The sequence below is a fragment of the Dioscorea cayenensis genome, chromosome 16 (genome assembly GCF_009730915.1).
Source record: "Dioscorea cayenensis subsp. rotundata cultivar TDr96_F1 chromosome 16, TDr96_F1_v2_PseudoChromosome.rev07_lg8_w22 25.fasta, whole genome shotgun sequence".
NCBI lineage: Eukaryota > Viridiplantae > Streptophyta > Magnoliopsida > Dioscoreales > Dioscoreaceae > Dioscorea > Dioscorea cayenensis.
This window is the reverse complement of record NC_052486.1, coordinates 13662277-13682442: the sequence shown is the minus strand read 5'-3', so window position 1 is coordinate 13682442 and position 20166 is coordinate 13662277. Positions and strand designations below refer to the sequence as shown.

General features: G+C 41.0%; 1 protein-coding gene and 1 non-coding gene across 2 annotated transcripts in view; one reads left to right on the top strand and one right to left on the bottom strand.

The window, feature by feature from the left end:
* LOC120278524 overlaps positions 1–19310 on the top strand; it is a 33734-nt gene extending 14424 nt beyond the window's left edge. Inside the window, exons 7-8 of the mRNA XM_039285302.1 lie at positions 18357–18382; positions 19120–19310. Of these exons, the coding sequence (XP_039141236.1) occupies positions 18357–18382; positions 19120–19310 (217 nt within the window). The remainder of the gene's footprint in view (positions 1–18356; positions 18383–19119) is intronic.
* Positions 7312–7417, bottom strand: LOC120279857. The gene has a single exon (XR_005542158.1). It is a non-coding gene; the product is annotated as a small nucleolar RNA R71 (small nucleolar RNA).
* Positions 19311–20166: the final 856 nt, after the last annotated feature.

Below are 20166 nucleotides of genomic sequence, written 5' to 3'. Positions count from 1 at the left end.
AAGACAAAAATCAGGGAAGAAATGGCTAGTTCCAACAACAAGGACCAACAAAATCATCCGAGTATAAGCCTCCAATCCCTTATCCAACCAGATTGAAGCATGAGAAGGAGGATGTTCACTTCAAAAAATTCATGAGCATCTTCAAAAAACTCCATTTGAACATCCCGATAGTTGAAGCATTGACTCAAATGCCGAAATATGCCAAGTTTTTAAAAGAGCTCCTCACGAACAAGAGGAAGTTGGAGGAAGAAGGCACGGTTGCACTCACGGGGAATTGCTCCGCTATTCTAGCAAAAGAAACTCCCACAAAAGTTGAAAGATCCGGGAAGTTTCATTATCCCGTGCATTCTTGAGGGTGGAGTCCGAGAAAATGCTCTAGCGGATTCGGGGGCTAGCATAAATGTCATGCCCTACACCATGTACTTGAAACTTGGCTTGGATGAGTTGAGGCCCACGAGGATGACCTTACAATTGGCGGATCGATCAACAGGAAAACCTCGTGGGATTGTTAAAGATGTAATTGTCCGAGTGGACAAATTTGTTTTTCCCGTGGATTTTGTCATCATGGACATAGATGAAGACGTGGAGATACCACTAATTCTTGGCCGACCATTCCTCAGCACCTCGGGTGCCTTGATTGACTTGAAAGGAGGAAAGTTAACATTAAGAGTCGGAGAAGAGGAAGTGGTGTACACTTTGCCGACCGCCATGAAACATTCTTTAGATCATGATGACACACTTTACTTTGTTGATGAAACTGACAAATTGATTTCTGATTGTGTGCAGGAGGTGCTCTCTATAAATCCCTTGGATGAATAATTGGGAGAGTTGGAGAATGAAAAACAAGGAGAACCTCACCAACATCCTCAAATTCATAACATGAAGCAACCAAAAGAGAGGGTGTCCTGCAATAATGCTAAGGAAAAAGAGAAAAAAGAGTCATTTGTGAAGAAGATGTGGATGGAGATTCATGGGAGAAAAAAGAAAGGTACCAAGCTTCATCACCCCACAACTCAAGCGAGGAAAGGTAAAATTTTCACCCCTTTGGACTCATGAACAATTTGAGATCTTTTCAATGTTGTCACTAAATTTACCGGGAAGAAACAATACTTCAAGGGAAATCAGGGGTGGTTTCAAGCTTTTTGAACCCCCATGAAGTAAGGAATGAGGTACGTCAGGCTTGTGACGTTAAACAAGCGCTTCTTGGGAGGCAACCCAAGCGTTCGGGGGTCTTTGCTTGCATTTTTCATATTCTAGGTCTTAGTTCATCTTAATTATCGTATTTCTTAGACTTGTTTTACTTTTGAATAAGTTCATGCTCACGCACTTGGCACTTTGTTCTCATCGTTTTAATTGTGGTATGTTTGTGCAACTTCTTGAGAAACTCATATTTAGGTGTTAATTCATGCACTAGATCATCGTTTTATTCAATTCACTCATTTTTGGAGGAGTCTTCTAGCTTGCTATATCATTTTTTTTCATCATTTGGGGCAGGTTTTCAAAGTTTTTATTGGTTTTAATGGGTATACGGCCTTACTGGGCCGTATGGTGGCCGTCTAGGAGAGCACAGAGGCTCTGTGCCGTCGCAGATGGCCCCCCATACGGCCGCTATACGGGGCCGTCTGCGACGGGGGAGCCCCTCGGCTGAGAGGGCCTTTTGGCCCATACGGCGGGGCCGTATGGCTCGGGCCCCCCCATATAATCTCTCTCTCTCTTTCTTCCATTCTCTTCTTTTCTCTCTTTCTCCACCAATTTTCTCTCTTCTTTCTCACTCATTTCTTGGCCAAATCTCCTTAATTTTCCTCCTAAATCTTCTCCTCATCCATTTGAGACATCAATCTAGTAGTTTTCCTCAAGTTTAAAGCTTGTTTTCTCAAGATTTCGTCGGTATGCTTTTTCTATGCCCTAGTTTTATCTCATTCATTTCTTGGGCATTCTTGTAGCTTTTGTGGTGAATTTGTTTAGCAATTTTGCTTGGTTTGGATTGTGTGATTGTTATGGATGAAGTCTCCCTTGAATTTATGTACAAAAGTTTTTGATTTTCATGTTTTTGGGGAGGTTTTGTCGAAATGAACAGTACCCATACGGCCCCCATACGGCCGTATGGACACTATCCATCATAGTTTTCATTGTTTCTTCATCTCTTACACTACTTTTTGAATCATATTGGATTCCTCTATCCTTGAATGGATTTTTCATGGTTCGTAGGAATTTTGGGGACGAAGAAATTGGCAAGCAACCATGGTTTGATATTTGCACCACAAGGGGTGACCAAATGGAACAAGATTTCATTTTGTGTTGAGAGACTTAATTCTAAGGACAAGGACGGAGCATGGACACCTATCATTTACTTTAGTTTGCTTTGTTTTGTATTTTTGTGTTTTGATGAGTTGGCATGGTTCTACCCTACCGACTTGTGTTGTTGAACTTTAGTTTATTTTCATCTTTGTGTGTTTGTTGACTACTCTCTAGTTTCCCCCTTGTGCTTGTATTTTTAAATTCTTTCAGGAATGATGATGTCCCCTTTTTGCCTCGCAGGGCATTAAGGGAATTTGGTGAGCTTTCCTGGTTTTAATGGAGGTCGGACGGGACATGTATTGCTCACCACACATTTTCTCACGTCCTACCTCATGACGAGCACAAGTTGAACCGGGGAGTTTGTTTTCACCCTCCTTTATTATTTGCATTGCTTCATCTTACATGTTTTTCATGATTAGTGTACATTGAGGGCAATTTACAACTCTAAGTGTGGGGATGGGTGCATTTCATGCATTAGGATCATTTGCTACATGCTAGTGTTACCTATGATGGCTTTGTTTCATTCTTGTAAGATTCTTTTAGCTTGGATTAATGATTGATGTGAGTTACTTGTTTCTATGCTTTATTGAGTCCTGTTTTACCCCTAGTATTGTCATGTGCACTAAATTTTTTGTCGATGCCCTGGGAATAGCCAATGTGACTACTCTCTAACTCTCTCGTATGCGTAACACACTACTTTGAGTACTTGGCCTTAGAACACTAAGTTCTTTCCTTCAATGGACTCTTAAGAACTTCTAAGTCTTGTTGAGCTAATCCTAGTTTTGTGTCATATAGAGTACTCTGAAGATGTGATCTAGGGTGAATGTGAAAAAAATAAAATAAAAAATGATTGAGTCTATGTTAGTATTCCTCTGCTATTGAAGCATGAATGCGTCTATGTGGACTGTAATCGAGTAGTTGGGTGGCTCTAGTGCCTAACTAGCATGTGCACCCTCCAGAAAAGATTTCAAAATGATTTTCTTGCAGTCTACGTTAGTCCGACTCGGAAAAAAAAAATGAAATGAATGATGAAATGAAAATAAAACCTAGTGATCTTTTTGAGTACCTACCAAAGGTTTTGAGTAGAAAGTGGACTTAGTTTCAAGGTATAGAATTAGAAGGATCTTATTTGGCCATTGAAGTAGCACTTAGTAGTTTAAGACTTAGTATTCTTTGTAAGTGGAGTGATTAGCATCTAGAGCTGTACTGATTGAAGTCCTTAGGCTAGACCAGATCAGGGCATATGAGATATAAGATTCACTTACACGGCACAGACATATAAGGGGTGAGACAGGATATTTTTATTATGCTTATTGACTATGACTCAACATCTATGTATCATTGTCCATTGCTTTTGGAGTCTTATATTTACTTGATGCTAGAGGTAATGCATTTAGCCACTTCTCAGTCTCTTTGTTTTTCATGAGTTGTTTGCTTGGGGACAAGCAACGCTTAAGTGTGGGGATATTTGATAAGTGTCTAAATGTAGATGTTTTCATGTATATATCGTATTCACTTTGCATGTATTTTGTGAGGTTTGATGCCCGTTTTGCGTTTATCGTCTATTATTTGCTTTGTAGGGCATAAGGAAGCCATAGAGAACAAGAAGATATCTTTTGGGCGAAAGGAGAAGAAAACAGGAATTTCATACTACCCCCATACTACCCAGTATGGGGGTCGTATGCACTGTAGTAGCAGATTGATTTGAAGTGTCTGCCCAGATTTCCATATTACCCAGTATGGGGCCCGTATACACCCCGTATGGATCGCGAATCTAGGGGTTTTGGGTGCTATATGACCCCCATACGACCCGTATGCCTCGGGGTGTTTAAATACCAACTTTTAGGGCAGAAAAGGGGACTTTTTGGCTGGCCCTTTTCTTGGCCGATTTTGGGGAGAGCACTTTGGAGTTTTTGGGCGACCTTGGGGAGAAGAAGAAGGGCAAGGAAGCTAGAAGATCATCCATGCCCAAGGTCCAAGATTCTCAAGGCAAGAAGGCAACATCATTCAAGGGGAGATCTACCAAGATTTGAAGGAAGGAGACCCGTGGCTAGAGGAAGCGTCATTTGGCACTCCTTTGGCGGGGAAAGCGTCATTCGGCACATTCTTCACCTCCTCCTTCACCATTTCATTTAGGGAGTGTCATTTATGCTTTTGTTTCATGTTTTGTTTGTTTATATTGCTTGTTGTGGGATGATGACACACTAGACCCCCAAGGCCACCGCGTGTTGGTGAACCTTGGGGGGTTTTATCATGTATGTTGGATGATAACTTGTTAATTCCATGCTTGGGTAATTTTGAGATCTAGTCTATTGTTTTCATGCTAAGTGCTACACTAAGGAAAAATCCGTAGCTCTTTTATGAGTGATGCATGTAGATGTGACTTGCTCGCATGAATTAGATCATGAATGGATTAGAAGGGGATACTTGTATCATCACGCCGAGAAATTGGGTGTTTGGTAGCCCTCCATGTAGGTTTAATCCGAAGAAGAGTAGGTTTATTCCTAAGTGAGATTTCCTCGTACTTAATGCAATCGTAGGAATGTAGATTTGGAAGAAATTCCTATCTATGTTTGTATGGGATTAGGGTTCAATCGCCGAGAAATTGGGGTTGTTCTAATCTTGGAATCTCATGGTCCATTTTTACCCTTGCATCTTTAGATCATCATTCATGTTGCATGATAACCCCTCAAGGGGATCCACATCCATAGGCCTTTGCATTATATTGAATTTCTTGCTTGCTCATTGCTTGTGCTCTCTAATTTGTTCATAACCTTGTTTTAGCTTTAATTACATTTAGTAGAGTAAAATCCATCATTTGAGATCTTAGGCTAGATAATAGCTCGAGAAGGAGTAATAGGAGAACCTTAGCCCCGTGGAATACGATCCTCGCATCTTCACGCGAGGTATTACTTGGCGTTCCCGTACACTTGTGGGGAAGCAATCAGTACTATAGCAGTTTAATGTAGCAAATTACTGTAGCATTTACTTTTCATATCCCGTAGAAAATAAGATTTCCAGAAATCCACACACACGTGTGGAAATTCTACATGCCCGTGTGGATGCCCGATTCCAGCCTTTATAAAGCTATGACTTATACTGATTTGGGGATCCATCTTTCATCTTTTGATCTATCTTTTCTCCAACTTTTGGACACCGCGTTTCTTTTGGACACCGATTTGGGAAGTCTTCTGGAGTGGTTTTACTGTTTGGACATCGTGTTTCTCTTGGAAGATAGTTATTGGGGGAGCTTTCTTCGGTACCGATCTGACGAGGTAGGCCCTAGGCTTCATAACCAGACCTTTGGAGAGGATGAGACTACTCCACAAGACCATCGACATGAATACCAAGCAGGTTTTCTTATGGATTACATGTTTTTACTTTCAATTTCATTATTGATTGTATCTTGCTCCATGGAGAGCTAAAACCCCCTAGTGGGTACTTGGATTTGTGAACCCTAGGATGTATTTATTTCATTAACCTTTTATTATGTTTTCCTTAATTGATGTCTTTAATTGAGTTCCAATCTTGAATGCTTGTTGAAAGATTTCTCTCTTAGAGTGACACTAGGGTTGAGAATCCATCTTGGTAATCTTTGTGAGTGAGTACACACCATGAGGGTTAGACAAAGCGAGATTGAAGAGGGTCGAGATGGTGAGTCGAGAGGTAGCGGAGGGTCCCCTATCCCCTTTGGTGTGATTTATCCTACCTCCACATTCCAAGAGTTCGATTGCGGTCACAATAGAGTGAAGGGTTAACTCCGCTGGGGCTTGGTTGCACGAGTAACAGAGTGAAGTATTAAAATGACTTTAACACCTGGGGCTTAATTGTGACTAGTGGTCTTTCGCTTGGACCAAAGGTTTAGATCTACATATAGGAATAGGATTTATCACTTGGAATCCCTAGAGCTTCTTGCAACTTTACAAAGTGTGAGGTGTTGAGACTGGTTGATTTCTCAGCCTGGCATAGTGTAGAGTTAGTCACGGTTGACCTTAGGTTTCGGACCGTGTATTTAAGAATGTCCATGACTCATTAAGAATTAGTTAGGAAGATCAATAGTTGGTTTTGTACTTGAAGCGATAATCCTTAGAGGAACAATATCCCTAGTACCCCACTTTTATCGATTGTCTTTCCTCTCATTTTATTGTGCTCTCTTTCTTATTTTCTTTAGTTCGTTTGCATTAATCTTTATCCATACCATTATTATTTTATCTCCACGTAGTTAAGTAGTAATCTTGGTGTTTCTATTCCTTACTCCATATGGATACGATACCCCACTCACCTGGGATTTATTACTTCAACAAACCCATGCACTTGCGGGTCACACACAAGGGGCGTTGTCATGTTTTTGGCGCCATTGCTGAGGAATAGGCATTTTTGAGACACTTTTCACTTTCTATTTTAGATATTTACCATTCATTCTATTTCACCTTTTCTCTTTCTATCATCATTCTGATTTGTTTTTCTTTCTTTTGGTACAGCTCCAGGTTGTGACCAGTGAGAACCCTTTGACAATTATTGAAGAAAATCCTGAACTTGAATGTACAATCAGAAGAAGGGGTAAAGAACCTGTGCAAGAACCGTCAAATCTAGCTGAAGTAGAAGGTGAAGGGTCAGAAAATATGGCAGAGAAGAATGAACAACAGAGAACACTTTCAGACTATGCCAGACCCTCAGTTATGGATATGAAGTCAAGAATCGTGTGGCCACCAGTTACACCTTCAAATTTTGAGATAAAGACATCATTCATCCAAATGATATAGCAGTCAGCGCAGTTCAATAGTTTGGCTAATGAGGATCCAAACAATCACATTGAAAACTTCTTGGAGGTTTATGACATACTGAAGATGAATGGTGTTATTAATGATACTATAAGATTAAGGGCTTTCCCATTTTCTCTAAAAGGAAGAGCCAAATAGTGGCTCCATTTATTCCCATGAGCTTCCATCACAACATGGGATGAAATGGTCGATGCCTTCCTTGAAAGGTACTTCCCTCAGCAAAAGTCGACAAAGCTTCGTAATGAGATATCTTCATTTGTTCAGATGGAACTTGAATCCTTGTTTTGAGACTTTGAGCAATTCAAGGACCTCTCGTGGAAGTGTCCACAACACGGGTTCCCCGAATGGATGATCATTCAAACTTTTTATATTGGGTTGAATCCAAGTACAAGACAACTTCTAGATGCCACCGCAAGAAGTACAATGGGGAACAAGACCATGAAGAAGACTGACAAGTGGTAGAATAAATGGCCATTAATAGCTACCAATGGAATGCAAGAGAAAAGAAGAAAGTTCCAGACTCCATGAAATTGATGTGGTTACATCTTTTGCATCCCAAGTAGAGGTATTGAGCAAGAAATTAGATACATTGACTTCACCGAGGGTAGCCACTATTACAAGTTGTGATGGTTGTAGGGGTTCATATATGCTGTCTGATTGTCCTATTTCTATTGCTACTTCAGCCCCAACTGAACATGTAGATTTTGTGGGCAATTCAGGAAAATTACAAGCAATCCTTATTTAAACACTTACAACCAAGGGTGGATAAACCGTCCCAATTTCTCATGGAGTAACCAAGGTCAACAAAAGGCAATGGCACCACTGGGTTTTCAACAACAACAAGCCCCAAACATGGAGAATCGAGTTTCAGGCTTGGAGACCCAGATGACCGATCTAGAGAATGCTTTGACAAGATCTGTTTAATCATCAGATACATGATTTTAGTCAGTTGTAGCTACACTTCGTAACCACACCGCTTCATTACACAATCTAGAGAATAAAATGGGGCAAATCACAAAGTCTCTATCGGAGAGACCTCAAGGGAGTCTACCAAGAAACACTGAAACTAACCCGAGAGAGCATGTGAAGGTGATTACTTTGAGAAGTGGTCGTGAGGTTGAAGGTAGAGCTCCCAGTAAAAAGACCAATGTTGAAGCACCTGAGGTCATGAAGGTTGAGGAAAGAACAAACAAAGAGAAGGAGGTGGCATCCCCACCTTACAATCCAAGAATTTATTTTGCTTCAAGATTGAAGAACAACCAAAATAATGACCAATAAAAGAAGTTCTTGCGTCTATTTAAGCAATTGCACGTCAATATTCCTTTTGTGGAGGCGTTGTCTCAAATACCTCTGTATGCGAAGTTTTAAAGGAACTTTTGACCAACAAGAGGAAGTTGGAGGAGAGTGCATATGTAATTCTAGATGCCTTTTGTTCGTAGGTGTTGCAAAATAATATGTCGAACAAGAAAAAAGACCCCGGAAGCTTCGTGATTCCGTGCAACATTGGTAATATGGGTGAAGAGATGGCATTGGAAGATTTAGGGGCTAGTATCAATGTCATGCCATACTCGCTCTTTCAGAAGCTAGGCTTAGGAGAGCCTAGGCCCACTTGGATGACATTACAATTGACAGACCAAATGGTGAGACATCTGAGGGGCATCATTGAAGATGTGCTTGTCAAGATGGACAAGTATATATTTCCTATAGACTTCGTAGTGTTGGATGTCGATGAGGATGTAGATGTTCCTTTGATACTTGGGAGGCCATTCTTGCGCACTTCCAAGCCACTTGTCGACATGGACGGCGAGAATTTAAAGGTATTTTTCTGTTTATATGGAAAGAATTTAAGGATGTTTACATAAAATTTTATATGTTAATTAATAGCACAAGTGGATTGTATAAATGTTAGATTCTCAAAAATTAAAGAATCACAATGTAGAATGGTTATAAGACTTGGTATAATAAATCTATAAATATCATGTAAGCCCGTGTCGCCCCCGCCCCACTGAGGATTGGTGATGACAAGTTGACCTACCGCCTCGTCGAAGCCATGAGACATTCTCTTGACTTTGATGATACTCTTTATTTTCTTGACACTATTAATGAATCAATCGATGAAATTGTGTAGGAAATGATGAATCCGGACTCGTACGAGGGGCTGCTAGACCAAGGAGTGGAGAACGAAGAAAATCTTAATGCTTAGACTAGAGGAGGAGGTACAACCTACTCTGGGGATCATGAAGAAGGTACTCCGGAAGATAAAGCGCACAAGGAGACGTCACAAGAAACGCCCCAATGCTAATGGGGATGTACAAGAATGGAGTAAGGATGATGAACCCTTGCATGGTAACAAACTTGGTAACTCCCTCTCTACCTTCAATAGACTATGTTCATCATGCTTCCAGCTCATGGGTAAGAGGGAAACCTTTATTTATGATCCCCGGTGAGGTAACGCAAGGTACGCCAAGCTAAGTGATGTTAAACAAGCGCATCTTCGGAGGCAACCCAAGTTCTTTACTGTTCTCCAGTTCTTTAGTTTAGTATTTTCATGAATAAGGCTTACGTAATGGTGTCTTTATGTTTACATGCTATTGTTGTGATTTTCTCGTGGATTATTTGGTGTTATCATGTACATAAATGTGTGTGGTGAAGTATCTTAGTCATTTGAGCATGTGTTTCATGATTCTCTGGTTCATTTTGATTTGTCGAAGAAGCCTTTGAGTGTGTATACATGTTCAGGAATTGTTGCAAAGCCTGCAAATTTTATCTAAGTAATCCAGAGAAAACACACGGTGGTGTGGAATTTCCATACGGGCGTGTGTTTTCATTCAGAGCTCATCCCGAGAGGACACAGGGGCGTGTGTCTACCCCTGCGGATGACATTGTCATAGTCACACGCCTGTGTGTTAATTCCACATGTGCGTGTGTTTCTCTGCAGAGACATAGAGATTTATCCCGAGAAAAAATAGGGGACGTGTGTCTACCCCTATGGATGACCCTGTGATAAACACATGGTCGTGGGTAATTTCCACACGCCCATGTGAATCTATGTAGAGAATTCTAATCCAACTCGTGAAGACACAGGGGTGTGTGATAAGTGTCTAAATGTATGTATTTTAGTATATGTATTTTATATGGTTATCATGTATTTTTACAAGGATTGATGCCCATTTTGTGCTTAATCATCTATTATTTGCTTATCAGGGCACGAAGATACAATTTGGGCAAAAAAGAGAAGAAAACCAGGTCGTGGTATTGTAGCATATCCATTGTACCACATTACTGTAGCTGATAAGTGCTTGTGCGATATGAATGCAAAGTGTTCATTCCTTATGTTGAGCATTACTTTTCTCAGGTTTTTACATTAATATGTGTGTTTTTATGTTACTTTTACGCAGGTAGGGCTGTGAGGCAGAGTATGAAAGGAAATAGGCCAATGTGGATCATAATGCACCTATTTTGGAGAAGATCTTGCTAAGGTTCAAACACGAAGACATAGGACAGGTGTGATATACTAGAGTGTGTGCCAACCTCCTCGCATTCGAGTGAGGACATCCATTTGGAGATGAACAAAGGCAGTCACGCTCGAGCATTCCGTCTTATGCATACAAGAACAGGAGCTCCACCAACATATATATCATTGAAGAAGCAAGTGATTCACGACGTGAACGTGTGCCCGTTTGCGTTATCCTGATGAAAGTATGGAATTGAGAAGTTATCCTGGTCGAAGACTGTAGCAGAGCATTGTAGTGACATTGTAGCAATACTGTAGCAGCACTGTTCACATCCGGCCGAGAAATCAGAGAAACAGAGAATCCACACGGGCGTGTGGAAATTATCCACACCCGTGTGGAAATTCCGCACGGGCGCGTGTAGCATCCACGCCCGTGGAGTTGCCCGATTCCAGCACTATTTAAAGCCGATTCAGCCCCGATTTTGGTATTCTTTTCTCCATCTTTTCCCCGTCTTGAGAGAGGGCTTCCGCTAGAGTGTTGAGTGGTATTGGCCAAGATTTTGGAGGGGTTCTACGGCTCTGACATCGTTATTCCTGAGGAAGAAGGTTGGTAGGGGAGCTTCCATCGAGGCGTATCCTATACCGGATGAGGGAATCCTTGGACGACGAGTAGAGGACTCTCCGCAAGACCATCGACATGACCATCGAGGGGGATTCTTTATGGATTCATTGCTTTTACATTCAATTTCTTTGATTGTACTTAGCTCCATGGAGAGCTAAACCCTTAGTGGGCACTTGGGTGATTGTGAACCCTAGGATGTATTCGTTTCTTTGAACTTCTTTATTATGCTTTCAATAAATTGATGTTTATTGTGAGTTCCAACCTTGAATGCTTGATTGTATGAACATTTCCCCTAGAGTGACACTAGGGTTGAGAGTTCTTGTTGGTAACCTTGTGAGTGAGTGACACACCACGAGCGTTAGACACAGCTAGGTTGGAGAGGGTTGAGAGGGTGAGTCGAGAGGTATAGGAGCGTCCCCTTTCCCCTCCGACGTGATAGATTCTACCTCCGTTCCTTGAGTTCTTTGCGGCCATAATAGAGTGAATGGTCTAAGGGATGAACCTCCGCTGGGGCCTAGTTGCGTGTGCAATGGAGTAAAGCATTGAGGGGATCTTAGTATCTAGGGCTTAATTATGGCTAGGGACCTTCCGCCTCGACCAAAGGGTTAGGTCTATAATTAGGAAGTGATTTATCACTTGGAATCCCTAGAGCTCATTGCAACTTTATTCGAGTGCGAGGTTGAGAGGTTATTTAATCTCTCCTCCGGGACATGAATAGAGTTTGTCATAGTTGACCTTAGATTTGGGACTATGTATGTAAGGATTTCCACGACTCACCATTGCATTGATTAGGAAGCATAATAGAGAGTTCTTGCACTTGAAACGATTTTCATGGGTGAAGCATCATCCGAGTACCCCATCTTTATCGATTGCCTTACCTCCTCCTTATTTTTGCTCTCTTACTTGTTGCTTTTAATTGTTTAGAATTGAATCATTATCACACTTATCATTGTTGATACTCCACATAGCTAAGAATCAAATTAAGTGTCTTTACTCCCTACTCCCTGTGGACTCGACCCCGCTCACCCGTGATTATTATTTCGACAAACCCGTGCACTTGCGGGATATACGCAAGGGGATCTTGTCAGTAGCCAAATTACTATAGCATTGGTACTGTAGTGCAAACACTATAGCAAAATGATTGTAGCTACCACTTTAGCACCTTGAGTGTTTTTGAGTCAGGAATTGATCCAAGGCATACGGCCTCAATTCTGCCCTAGATTGACCACAGGATGAATACTGTAGCCAAAGAAGAGAGTAGTTTGCGTGAAGGCATACTGGCTCACAGGGTATTACCTGGCAATCCATACACTTGTGGGTAATCAATCAAGTTTTTGGCGCCGTTGCAAGCGATCTCAAGGAATATTAGGAAAACTTGTAATCTATTACTCTAGTCATTTTTCTTTTATTTGTACATATTTTGCTTATTTTATATAACTTTGTTCTTTCTATACTCTTCTGTGCAAGGTACAATTTTCTTGGCAAATGCAAGGGGCTTGCAATTTGAATGATTCTATCTCAATTTCAGCCACTAAAGTTGATGCCCAAGTTGATTCTATTGGAGGGCAAAGAACTCAAGGAAATCCATGCAGCACAACTTATGATCCGCAGTGGAAATACCACCCATATTCTTCATTGTATCAAGGGCAACAACAACCACAAGTAAAGAGATTCACTACAGAGGATGTGTTGGCAAATTCATGATGAATACTGAACAAAGATTTTAAGATGTCAACACCAAATTTGATGCCCTCACCACCGAACTTCATGCCCTTGACGCCAAATGTACTAGCCTATTCGAGGCCATCGATGCCACACTTTTGTTTGGTGCAAGCTTCTCTTCACAAATTAGAGAGTCGTGTTGAACAATTAATTCAAGAGAGGGCAATGAAACTCCCAACCACAAACAACAATGAAATTGAAGAGAGATATGATGGAAGGGAGGTGGATGAGAACTTTGGTGTATTAGAAGTGAAAAAGGTAGAAGAAGTGGCACAAATATCACTTGAGCTGCCCCTTAGCATGGAAGTAACTCAAAACACCAAGTACAAAAGAGAATTATTCAGGATGATTGAAGACATGGGTAAGAGGTTGAAGCCATCCAATGACCCACCGACGCTAATGTTAGACACGTCCCAACCAAAACTTTTTCCTTGGAGGCCCAAACGATTTTTGTGGGCAATTAATGGAAGATTGACAATGGTTGAAGAAGGAGATGTGGGTAGGAGGTTTACACCATCCAAGGAACCACCAATGCCGAGTTTGAAAAATTTTCAACCGTACCTATTCCCTTGTAGGCCGAAACGATTTTTAAGGAAGCTCCAAGGGAATTCAGCTGGGACCAAAGTACAAGTGGGAAGGAGGTTCAAACCATCTAAGGATCCACCCAAGTTTAAATTGCACAACTCTCAGCCCAAACTTTTCCCATGGAGGCCTAAATGTACCATGTTCTTGGTCTCCACAAGCTAATCATCCCAGAAGGTAATTCTTTTCTTTCATGGAAGTAGCTATGCCACATTTTGGTGTGCTGAACAAACCCTCTTTCAGGCCTCCTTAATTAAAGAAAGAGGTATGTCGAGCTAATGACGTTAAACAAGCGCTTCTTGGGAGGCAACCCAAGTTTTATTTTCTTCATTTTCTTCTTTTCGTATTTTTAGTTAAGTGTAGATTGTGTTTTAGTTAAGTGTATTTGTGGTTCGTTTATGTTTTAGTTATGTGAAGAGGTCCATGCTCACATGCCTTGTGCATTTTTCTCATCATCCTTCTTGTGGTTGAATCATTTATGTTTTTGAGAAACTCATGTTTTTGATGTTATTTCATGCATTAGATCGAGTTTTTAAACTTTCTTTCAATGGTGGAGGTGTTCTAAATCCCTTTAAAGCCTTTCTTATTCACTTGGAGAAGCAAATTTTGGGTCAAAAATGTTTCATGGGTGCATACCGGCTCAATGAGGCCGTCTGCCCCATCGAGAATATTTTAACTAGCCCATATGGCATCAATGAGGTCCTCATTGAGGCCGTATGCACTGTAGCTAAAGCTATGTCTTAGCTTTTTGGCCATGTTTTCTCACTCTTCTTTCAACACCTTCTTCACCCGATTTTCTCTCTTCTTTCTCCACTCATCCCTTGGGGAAAAACTCTCGTTTCTTCTCCTAGATCACCTCCTAAACTCTTTGAGACTTCGATCTAATTGTTTACCAAAGTTTTAACTCGAGTTTTCTCAAGGTTTTGTCGGTAAGCTCGTTGATGCCCTAGTTTTATCTACTTGATTTTTCTTGCATTCTTGGAGCTTATTTGTGGAATTTATCAAGTATTTGGCTTGGTTTTTGTGGTGTGCTTGTTGTGGATGATGCCTCCATTGAATTTATGTATATGTTTTTCGATTTTCATGTTTTTGGGCAGGTTCTTTCGGAGTGAACAGTACTCATACGGTAGTATGAACACTATACATCATATTGGATTCCTCTATGCTTGATTGGGTTTTTCATAATTTGTAGGAATGATGAGGATGAAGAAATGGGCAAGCAACCATTGAATTATGTTTACACCATATGAGTGACCAAATTTTTGGGCATGAAGACCATAGAACAAAATATCACTTTGTGATGACAAACCTAACTCTAAGGACAAGGACTAGGCATTAAGGGAGCTTGGTGAGTCTCTCCACATTCCATGGAAGCCGGACCCGACATGGAAAGCTTGCAACACCTTTTGTTCGGGTCACATCTCGCCGTGTGCACAAGATTAACTTGGGAAGTTCATTCCATCCTCCTCCATTGTTTTCATTGCATATATTATTATGTTTTCATGACTAGTGTACGTTGGGGACAATGTACAACACTAGGTGTGGGGATGAGTGTATTGTATGTATTTGGGATATTGTTTGCATGCTAGTGTTACCCATGATTGCTTGTTCATTCTTGTAAGACTCTTCTAGCATGGTTTAATGATTGATGTGAGTTACATGCTTTGTGTGCTTTCATTGAATCTTGTTTTACCTCTAGTATTGTCTTGTGCACTGAATCTTGTGTTGATGCCCTGTGAATTGCCAACATGACTACTCTAACTCTCTTGTATGCTTAACACACAACTTTGAGTACTTGACCTTAGAATTCTAAGTTCTTTCTTTCAATGAACTCTTAAGAACTTTTAAGTCTTGTTGTGGTAGCCCTAGTTTTGTGGCATGTAGAGTAGTCTCAAGACGTGATCTAGGGTGAATGTGAAAAAGAAAATGTGAAAAAAAATGAAAATGAATGAAAAAAAAAAAAATGAAAAGAGAAAAAGAAAAATGAGTCTATGTCATTATTTCTCTGCTAATGGATCATGAATATGTCTATGTAGAATGTAATCGAGTAGTTGGGTGGCTCTTGTGCCTAACCATCATGTGCACCCTCCAGAAAGATTTTTTGGTGCAGTCTATGTTAGTCGGACTCGGGAAAAAAATGAAAAAAAAACCCCTAGTGATCTTTTTAACTGTCTACTAGAGGTTCTGAGAAGGAAAAGGGAGTTAGTTCAAGTTTAAGAATTAGAAGGATCTTACTTGTTCATTGAAGTAGCACTTAGCATTTTAAGACTTAGTACTCTTGCATGTGGAGTGATTAGCATCTAGAGTTGTACTGATTAAAGTCAGTAGGCTAGACCAGGTCAGGCAAATAAGATAGAAGATTCACACACATGGCATAGACATATAAGAGGTGGGACATGATCCTTCTGTTGTGCTTATTGTTTGTAACTCAACATCTGTATATCATTTTCCATTGCTTGAGGATTCTTGTATTTATTTGAGGCGGAGGTATTACATTTAGCCACTTATCATTCTCTTTGTTTTTCATGATTTGTTTTCTTGGGGACAAGCAAACACTTAGTTGTGGGGATATTTGATAAGTCTCTAAATATATGTACTTTAGTATATGAATTTTATATAGTTAGCATGTATTTTTACAAGGATTGATGCCCGTTTTGTGCTTAATCTTGTATTATTTGCTTGTTAGGGCACAAAAATGCCATGGAGGACACGAAGATACAATTTGGGCGAAAAAGAGAAGAAAACCAGGTTGCGGTACTTTAGTATGTTCACTGTAACAGATTACTATAGCTGAAGTACTATAGCATCGGCGCTGTAGCAAAATCAATGTAACTGCCACTGTAGCACCTGGAGTGTTTTTGAGTCAGGAATTAATCCAAGGCATACGGCTTCAATGCTGCCCTGGATTGACGCCGGGATGAATACTATAGCAAAAGAAGAGAGTAGTTTGCTTGAAGGCATACTGGGTCAATGAGGTGCTCATTGAGCCAGTATAGATACTATTATGAGTGCAAGAGTGCACTTTTCCCTACCCCAAACGGCCTCAATGAGGTCCTCATTGAGCAAGTATACCATCTTAATGAGGTCCTCATTAAGCCGGTATACCACCCGTATGGAGGCCATTTTGGGTGGTATAAATGCTCATTTCTTGGGCAAATATGGGGGACTTTTTCCTGGCCTCTTGGGCCGCCGCCGCCACACATTCTTTGAGGCCTTCCGAACATCTTGCTAGCGACGTTCCTTGTGGGAAACGAGTGCACATCATCATAAAGAGGGTGAGGAGCAAAGGAGAAGGAGTTGGAGTGAAGATCCAAGCCACTATTGCATCATCATTCAAAGCTTCATCCATTCAAGGGGATCATGACCTAGAGGGGGTTTTTATTACTTCTTTTATGTTTTTGTCTTCCTTGTATATTGTATAAGTGTCCCTTATCATGAGGGATTAACTTATTGTTGTGTTTGGATTTGGATGAACCCTAGGGTTAATCTTGTGTATGAACTTGGGATGTTGTTCTTCATTTAATTTGATGGTTGTTTGAGATTCAATCTTTCATGATTTGATGCTTAGAATTACATGTATGGAGAAATCCATAATTCTATCATGAGTTTTATGCGTAGTTGTGACCTACTCACGTGTACTAGATCTGGGAGAGATTGAAAGGGGATACTTGTGACTATAAGTTGAGAGATCGGGTGTTGGTAGCCCTCCATTGCTAGGTTTAAGCTGAAGGATAGTAGGTCTACTCCTACTAGATAACTCCAAGAACTTAATACGATCATAGGTATATTGATCCTGGAAAGATTCCGATTGACATTCGTATGGGATCAGGGGTTAGTCACCGAGAGATTGGGGCTAATCTACTCACGAGTTCTCTAGGTTTCAACTATCGTCAATTAATCTTTAAACAATCCTATTTTGGGACTTACTGACAACCCTAGGTGGATTCCTTGTCCAAACACTCCCTTCTCATTGCTTGATACTCACTTGTTTTTTTACATCCGTGTGCTAGTTACCCATCCATAAGATTAGCTTAGGTTAGTTTGTTTTGTTTTATTTGTTCTCCTTACTAAGGATTGTAGGCTAGATAATAGATGAAGAGTGAGTAATAATACTTTCTTGGCCCCGTGGAATACAACCCCTGTGTCACTCACAGGGTATTACTTGGCGATCCCGTACACTTGTGGGTAATCAATCAGTGTGTGAATGCCCCTTTGAGTACCGCTGTCAAGATTGACACACCCTGTGGAACTCCCAACGGGGCGTGTGGAACACTTAGAGAATTTTCTTGGATGGACAGATAAGCCATAGGAGCAAAGGTTCCCTTGTGGGTCGGGCACATGGGCGTGGGGAATTTTCACAAATAAGCCACAGTGTTATCCCAAGAGCACATAACGACTTCTGTCTGCCCTTGTGAAGCTCTCCCATGGAGTCACACAGGTGTGGGTAATTTTCACACTCCCTGTGGATGTGAATAATTCCAAGAGACGCGAGTTTTCCTTAACTAACGCTTAATCGCTTAGAGAATATACTCTTTCACTCCCTTGACTTTTCACCATTGATTTAGCAAGGTTTTACGTGAGTTTTCGGGCCTATTTTCAAAGTATTCATCTTTTTCTCATCGGTAAACTTTCTTTCTCTCATTTCTTCTCCATACTTGATTTTAATTTGTTAAAATGGTGATTACTACTTTGTTTCTATGATTAGATGGTCTACGCATGTCTTACAAGGAGTTTAGAAATGATTTTAAGGTGTACTCTTGGATTTTTAGCATGCGGCCGTGCAGTTTTCATGCCCTCTCGATCCATAAGGGCGTGTGGAATTTCCACATGACCGTATGGATTTCTAGTGTATTAATCTGTGAGTGCTTTTAATCAATTTTCTTTTCAAATCTTGCAGATATGACATAAAGGACCAAGAAAGAGGTCAGTAAACATCCCATGGAGACTTCACCTAAGCTAGAGCACATTGAGTTTTCGATTCCTGAGAATCAGACTCGATTTTAGCGTTAGTGGAGACTTAGGTTTGGACAGTCTCATTTCATGGATTTGAGTGCACTGAGATAGGTTCTGCAAGGTGATGAGATGGCCGACGAGATTAATGAGCTGGTAGCTGTAGGAAGCTGGACTAAATTATTTTCGATCTGAGAGCTAGCTATCCACACATTGACGCTGGAGGTATTGGCGTCCTTCTAGTTTGATCGGTCATACATGAGATTTGACAGTGTCGATGTCATACAGTTCAAAGTATTCGGAGATCATTACATCATTAGTGTCACCCAGTTTTCAGTCCGTATGGGCTAGTATAACAAGATGCATATAGATATAGAGGAGTATGGTCATTTGCCGACTGACTACCCTGGCGCACTGACCCTGCAGCGAGCATATAGAGCTTTATGTGGACAGGGACAGTATGAACTGGGAGTGTCCAAGGCCACATGCCTGTCCTAGCTGAGTTACAGATACTTATGCGTGATTCTTAAAAGATTTGTGAGTTGCTAAGGTGACAGTATAGGTGTTTTGAGCTGTCAGGAGTTACTCTATTTATACTCCATGGTTCAGAGTGAGCCGATTCACCTGGGGCACATAGTGCCAGATTACCTAAGGCACCAGGGCCAGTATGTGAGAGTGGGAGTATTATTCATTGGCCTTTATATCATTAGACTCATCCTGGGGATGGGTCTATTTCGACGCTATCCGTGGTGCTGAGAAAGATGATAGTTCCCTACCCTCCTGGCCTAGATACGATGAGGATGATGGAGTTAGTCCGCAAATATGGGCTGGAGTATATATTCTAACTATGCCTGCCCCAGAGATTGCCGAGGGTGGAGGAGACACAGCTGAGGGGTCATAGCAGGCTCCTGAGCCTCAGCCCGAGTATACGGTGCCTGAGGCACCCCCTGCAGCACATGAGCCACCACCAGTGTTCATGTTCTCCCTATCTCGAGCCTATGATAAATTTAAGAGGCTCGAGGATACTGTGGGGATGCATCATACAGAGATTATTGAGGTTTGCGACGACACAGGCTGCGTAGCACACAGAGGTGATGCCACGCCTTGATATCTTCCAACAGCTACTCAATCACGACGCGTCTTCATCCTTCATTATGAGACCTAGGATCCCTCTGGCTCCAACAGTGTCACCATCACCAGATCCACCAATGCCTATAGACTTAGCAGCAATAGCAGAGTTGACCGCCGATGATACCGACACTTGAGGCATCTTTAGTTTTGTTTTCTTTTCTTTCTCGTATTTTACTTTTGCATTATCTTTTTGACTTGTATACTCAAAAAGGATCTCCCTTCTGAGTTTATATTTTTGTCTCGAGTTGTATTTCATTGCTCTATCTATTATATACCTTGAGTTTATTTTGTTTTTGTTGAGTTTCACTGAATCCCCCTTGTGTATACATGCAGATGGTCTTGTTAGTATATAAAGTGAGAATTAGTCATGGGAACGGCCTATGTGTTTTTACAATTACCCGTGTGTTTCACAACCCGTTGGAACTCCACTCCCAAGGAATTTAGCTCCATCAAACACACCACTTGGAGTTCAGGGGAGTATTGTTTCAATTGCCCACTCCCACATATATTTTGATTGTTACATATTTTATTGTACTTGCATGTGTACATTGAGGGCTATGTACATCTTAAGTGTGCGGGGGGGGGGGGGTGGAGTTCATCTTACACATGTTCTATATTTATGCTTT